This window comes from Gouania willdenowi, chromosome 16, assembly GCF_900634775.1.
Source record: "Gouania willdenowi chromosome 16, fGouWil2.1, whole genome shotgun sequence".
NCBI lineage: Eukaryota > Metazoa > Chordata > Actinopteri > Blenniiformes > Gobiesocidae > Gouania > Gouania willdenowi.
The window spans coordinates 25,817,975-25,824,713 of NC_041059.1; the positions used below are offsets into that span (position 1 = coordinate 25,817,975).

General features: G+C 42.1%; 1 protein-coding gene across 1 annotated transcript; it reads left to right on the forward strand.

Annotated features, from left to right (window-relative positions):
• The first annotated feature begins 1,026 nt into the window (after positions 1–1,026).
• Positions 1,027–6,348, forward strand: gdf6a (growth differentiation factor 6a). Its single transcript, XM_028471055.1, has 2 exons — positions 1,027–1,493; positions 5,281–6,348. The coding sequence occupies exons 1-2, from the start codon at positions 1,133–1,135 to the stop codon at positions 6,234–6,236; spliced, it is 1,317 nt and encodes a 438-aa protein (XP_028326856.1). The 5' UTR covers positions 1,027–1,132; the 3' UTR covers positions 6,237–6,348.
• Positions 6,349–6,739: the final 391 nt, after the last annotated feature.

Consider the following 6,739-nt stretch of genomic DNA (forward strand, 5'->3'; position numbering starts at 1 on the left):
ATCCTCCTCTACACAATAAGGTTATTATTATTTTTTTAAAACTTTTTTATTGATTTGTTTGTATATTTATTTATCTATTTTTATTCACATGCCAATATATGTATCTAAATGTATCTATGACACATTACCTCCATTTTTAGAGAAATTGACAGGGGATTGTATTTTTATTTTTTACATTGTAATAAGAAATCCTGAGAATTACAATTTCTATGATTTTCGGTTTGAATATCGTGTTTATAAACAGGGGTCTGTTTAGTGCCTTGTAAGAGCTCAATAGAACCACTAGAGGGCCCTCAAGTCATTTTAAGGGTCTCTCCAGCGTCCCGCTCACCTCGGTGCATTAACTGCGTCTGTGGAAAGCCTTTCATCCTCCTATAATAAACACATGTATCTAATCATTAAGAAGTGAACAAAGAGTCATTTATTTATCATTTGTTCGTTAAAATGTATCATCGTCCTGTCTGTGATCATCTTCTGAGTGTGGGAACTTTTGAACAAAGTTGAAGCCTCTGTAAAACACGCCACTGTTTTATGACCCGTCTGTGTGTCCCCGGGTTATCAGTGCGTAAAATTGGATCTAATCTGATCTGACGTGGTCGTCCTTGAGTGTTTCCAGGCTCTTCTGATAAGACATGTAAATGTGTTGTGTTTGTGCAATCTGGAAGGATACTACAATTAGGAACTTGTGAATGAAGGTAAATACCAAACAGAAAGGTGAGTGAAATTCCTTTTTTTTTTTGATTAAAACGGAGAAAGCGCTCAGAGGTTGTTTCTTTTTTTTTTTCCAAAGTGAAAAGACTCTGGTGGGGATTTTGTGGTGCACATGAAGTACAAGTGCTTGAAGTCCAAACGTGCGCCTTTGTGTGTTCCCTATAAGCTCCTGTGCGTCTGTTGGGAGCTCTGTGACATAAAAGTGTTTGGGAAGCATTGCATCTAGCCACCATGTGGGCGTGTTTTTCGGCCCAACACTCTCCACTCTTGTGTGGAGACCAGAGCGAAAAACGCACTTCTGCTGGTGCGACCCGAGTGCGCAAAAGTAGCAGCTCTTCCACCCTGACGCGCACGAACACTCAGGCCAGAGTCCGAGCTCAGTGCGCGGAGAAACAAAGCCTTAGCAGTGACTCCTCCAGCCATGGACGCATCTCGAGCCGTTGCGATACATCTGGGCCTCCTTCTTGTTTTTCTTGGGAATATACCGTGTTTCCAGTCTGCTGCTATCATCTCTCCCTCTGCGCCGCGGAGGAACAGGGGAGCAAGGATCATTCATCAGGACGGACAAAGGTCATCCAAATTCCTAAAAGACATCTTTGCGTCTTCGCATCCAATCGCTGGACATCACAAAGAAGACCTAAAGGACGCTGTTGTCCCGCATGAATACATGCTCTCCATTTATAGGACGTACTCGGCTGCTGAGAGACTCGGACTAAACGCGAGTTTTTTCCGCTCTTCTAAATCGGCCAACACCATCACAAGTTTTGTGGACAGAGGAACAGGTTGGTTTCAGTCCGCTGTCACGTCCATCCGTTCAGACTTCAATGACACACTAGTTTGAAATATGGCTCTTAAATCGGACTGAACTCTACATTAAGCTGTAAAAAAAAAACAACAAAAAAAAACAAATAGCAGCAACCTCACATTTTGCCAGTTTTACGCACGCCTTAAAGTAGTCCAAAGCAGTTACGGATTCACTTTTACGCACACGAAATATTTTTTTAAACTAAAATTTAAACTACACTAATGTTTATTCATCTTTAAACTACTATTTAAATGTTTTTTTTTTTCTTTCTGTGTGTGTTTTGATTGCAGAACTTCCAAAACATGTCGCCTTTTTCCTGTATTAAGTCATATTACTCTTAAATTAACCTCTGGGTAACACGACAGTAAAACACTAATTGGGCCGTTCCCTAAATGAAGGCTGTAAATCACTGTCAGTGCTGGCCATATATCAGCTTCCAGTCAAACCTTCTTTTACATTGATGGATAAAATATGTTGTTATTTTATTTATTTATTTTTTTCGCTTTTTACGCGTTTTCAACACCTTCAGAAAGGTAGCGTCCAAACCAGTCACTTGTTTAACTGTTATAATCATGGAGTCCAGTTTATCCAACTTGTGCTGACAAAGGCTGCTGGAGGCTGGGGGTGGGGCGGGAGGGGGATGAACGGGGGGCAGAGAGGGTCGGTGTAAGAAGCAGGTGTTTGGGTCAGTTAGCGTGCGCATCCAGCGAGAGCAAACACAATCTGGACAACATGCACAGGCTGCATCCATCACACACACACACACACACACACACACACACACACACACACACACACACACACACACACACACACACACACACACACACACACACACACACACACACACACACACACACACACGAGGGTTAATCTTTGCGAAAGACATACAAACTATTTCTGTTTGCTTTTTATCCTGTCTACACAAGAGCTTTGTAAAAAATGTCCAAAGTGATAAATTACTTGATGTAATTCAGAGTAATTATAAGCAAAGGTTAATTATTGAGCAAAATTCAACATTACTTTTAAAAATAGTTTATTTTAAAACGCATTAAAAAAACAACAACAACAAAAAACAAAACAAAAAAGACATTATTGAATAAAAATTAAAAAAGAGTCCCTGACAATTGAGTAAATATCAAATAAATCCAATACATATATTTAGTTATTGAGTAAATTCAGCGTTGATTCTGTGTGAGCATTCAATACATCAGGAACTGGTTTGATAGGGAAAAAAACGCCCTGATCTGCACCGTGATTTTGATGGGATGTGTCACTGGCTGTGACCCCGAGCTGGACCCTCTGAGAGCTGCTTGGCATCGGACGGCTGACTGGAGTGTTTGAAGTCGGTGATCTAATTGAGTTTTCATGTCATAACATATCAAACACTGTCTATTCTTCCATAATGACCCAACTCGACTGCAATGGGCAAGTCACCAAAAAAACTACGAGCTAAGAGGGGAAAAAAAGAAAAGAAGGAACACTTCCTTTGCTGTAAAGTTTTTTCCTCACTGCGGAACCTCCCTTTGCGAGCACCGCTTAATTACGGAAAATTATTTTTCTTTCCCTTCATTCAGCTCAAGGGCCTTCGGTTACTGCTGGGATTCCCCCCACACACACACACCCACCCTCACCCCCCAGCATCCCTAAAGTGTTGCATTGCATTAACCTGCAGAAAGAACCTCATCTGGGACTTTTTCCTGACTTAAATCACCCCCTCAAGGAACAATATTCAGTCAAGGTAAAGACTTTTGACGCGTAAATATAATAACGCGCGTTTTGGCGCAATATTCGTGCGTAAAAGAAAATTTCACTGAGGTTAGTGAGCGCTTTGTCGATTAAAAAAAAAGAAAAGAAAGTTGGCAGTTTCTTACGGACACAAAGTCAACATAAATCATAGAAGAAGAAGAATGAAAAAAAAAAAAAAACTAATTCTGATAAATGCGTTTTGCTCTTGGCATCCTTCATCAGCGCATCCTCGCTTTCTCTTTGGACACGGGTGGCAAAAATATGGTTTACATTTGTTTAAATAAAAGCAACAAAGTAAAACTAAAAAGCACAGGATGCCAGGCTTTAACCAAGCAATAAAAAACCAACCACATTCTCTCCCAATTACCCACCGCCAGCCTTCTCATGCGTAATGGAAAAATGGCTTTTTGCATGATAATGAAATTAAGGAAACATTTTAAATGTTCCCTTCACTGTCATCACAAATAAGGCTCAATAATCCCAACAGTGTGTTGGGTCGGTCAGTCCGCGCAGGCGTCTGTTAAAGAGGGAATGTTGTCGTTGGCAGAACGGGATGAAATTTAAGAGGGGAAGTGCTTTAATGAAAGAGATGGGGATTGAGAACTGTTAATTATTTGGTGAACTTGCATTCGATTTGTTTAAGGTCTTATTAAAAAAAATAAATACAAAATCTAATGCAAACCAGACGTGCAGACACGTTGAAAGTAGCACAAGGTTTCAATCTATTTTTACTGTTTGACTCGGCATGCAGCTCACTGAGGGGAGCGTTCAAATATCACCTCAGATTAACTTTTACAAATGATTTCACGGGATATTTCGATGCTGTCTTGTCAGTTTGGTGCATGGGAATATTTTAAACTGATTTGGAGTCCATCAAAATCAGCATCATTTTGATTTTTTTAACACAAACAAGAGAAATTCGCCTACGTTATAGCCAGATGTTTCACATTGCTTTAAATGGATTACATGTAAAATAAAGAAGTAAGTAAAAATAATGGAAAAAATACAAGTCATTTTTATTCTGTTGGACAACTCTCCTAATAATGATTTATTGTCTGAATTTTAGGTTCAAATTAAATTTTTAATCCCCAAAATTTTCAATCAGGGATGAAAGAAAAATCATCGGACAACTTGATTCAAATCCAAATCCTCCAGAATTCCAATTTGAAGTTGGAGGTATATATATATATATATATATATATATATATATATATATATATATATATATATATCCAACGGGAAACGATGCGTTAACTGAACGGTGCATTGTTCCCCTGTGTTCTGTGGCGTTTTTGACACATTTTTTCCCCCATCATTATGTTTTTGTGTTTTTTAAGAATAAATAAATTTAGAGAGAGAGAGAGAGAGAGAGAGAGAGAGAGAGAGAGAGAGAGAGAGAGAGAGAGAGAGAGAGAGAGAGAGAGAGAGCAACTACAAACGTACTTTATTATTCACTGAGATTGAAAGTTTTTAAAGGTGCAAAGATGGGATTTTTGTTTTTTTTTTTTAGATATTGAAAAAATAAATTAATAGAATAGATACAAAGCCCGATTTAAGTATTCATTTTGTACCTTCCGAAATTAAAAGGGGTGAGGATTTCAAAGATGTGTCTATGGAAATAAGTATACATGAAATAAAAATCCACCAATATTTTGACAGATATTTAAAATATAAAAAAATAAAAAATAAAACTGTCCCACTGCTTGTGATGACGCATACAGTATTTTGTGTATGTTTAAATAGGATTTATGGGGAAAATACTGTATAAATCAATTGAAAACGTGTGAATGTTGTAGAAATGAGAAAGAAACAAACGAGACTAGGTTGTTAAAGTCCGGTGCAGTCATGGTTAACTGCGTCCCCTGTCAGCTGCACTTTGTTTGAGGCAGGTTGAGGGTGGAGATGGAGAAGGCCTCTGTGGGAGAATGTGAGCCCCCTCCCCTCCCCCCTCCCTATGAACACTGTACACTCTAAGTGAATCTGACTGCAATTATTTCCTTCTTTTATCCCCGCAGACGATCCTTTGCACTCTCCTCTAAGAAGACAAAAGTATCTGTTTGATGTCTCAACCCTTTCAGAGAAAGAGGAACTGGTCGGGGCGGAATTAAGGATATTTAGGAGAGCTCCAGGGGATGTGCAGACCACAGGCCTCTACAACATCCAGCTCTTCCCCTGTCGCTCCGACAGACTGCTGGACTCCAGGGCTCTGGATCCGATGGACTCCACCAAGCCCGGATGGGAGGTTCTGGACGTGTGGGAGGTGTTTAAAACGCACCAGCATCGCTACCATCATCATCATCACCCGGAGAGGCCTGGGAACCAGCTCTGCTTCCAGCTCAGGGTCACTCTGGGTAAATCGGACACCGAGGTGGACCTGAGGCGGTTGGGGTTGGACCGGAGCGGCCGGTCCCAGCAGGAAAAGGCCATCCTGGTGGCCTACACCCGCTCTAAGAAGAGGGAGAACCTGTTCAACGAGATGAAGGAGAAGATCAAGTCACGGAGGTCTGTAGTGGAGAGGGTGAGGGAGGGGGTGACGTCATCAGCAGCCAAAGAGGAGCTGGAGAAGGTGGGGGTCAGAGGAGACAACGGACCCCGGCGGCGGAGGAGGACTGCGATGAGTAACCGGCACGGGAAGAGACACGGGAAGAAATCCAAGACCCGGTGCAGTAAAAAGGCCCTGCACGTGAACTTCAAGGAGCTGGGCTGGGACGACTGGATCATTGCCCCGTTGGACTACGAGGCGTACCACTGCGAGGGGGTGTGCGACTTCCCCCTCAGGTCCCACCTGGAACCCACCAACCACGCCATCATACAGACGCTCATGAACTCCATGGACCCCAACAGCACCCCACCCAGCTGCTGCGTCCCCACCAAGCTCAGCCCCATCAGCATCCTGTACATAGACTCAGGCAATAACGTGGTGTACAAACAGTACGAGGACATGGTGGTGGAGCAGTGTGGGTGCAGGTAGCCCACAATATTTCTCTCAAGACTTTAAAAAAGACAGAGGAAAAAATGGTCAAGTAATGGGTCCCAGGCTAACGATCTGAAGTCCTCACGGGGTTTGAAGTCTGATACACACAAGAGGCGAAGCTATTTATTCAGATTGCGCATTCTATGCGTAAAAGCACAACATTTCCCTTCCATGCAACAAGTTATCACACATTAAACGGACTTGTCTTTCTCAGAGAGTGAGGCGTGTCCTCTGTGTGTGTGCGCGCGCGGGGTGCGTGTGTGCGTGTGTGTGCGTGTGTGTGTGTGCGTGTGTGTGTGTGTGTGTGTGTGTGTGTGTGTAAAATCTGATGGTGAGCACGCACCTGTCTGCGCAGAAGCCGGAGGGCAGTGACGCGTTTCTCCAAAGCTCTGCTGTGCCGCAGCTGGAGCCAAATAATGTTTTTGTTTTTGTTTTTACACAAAGACGAAACTGAATGATCTATGAAGAGAAAGTAAGGTGGTGCATGAGGGTAAATGCCT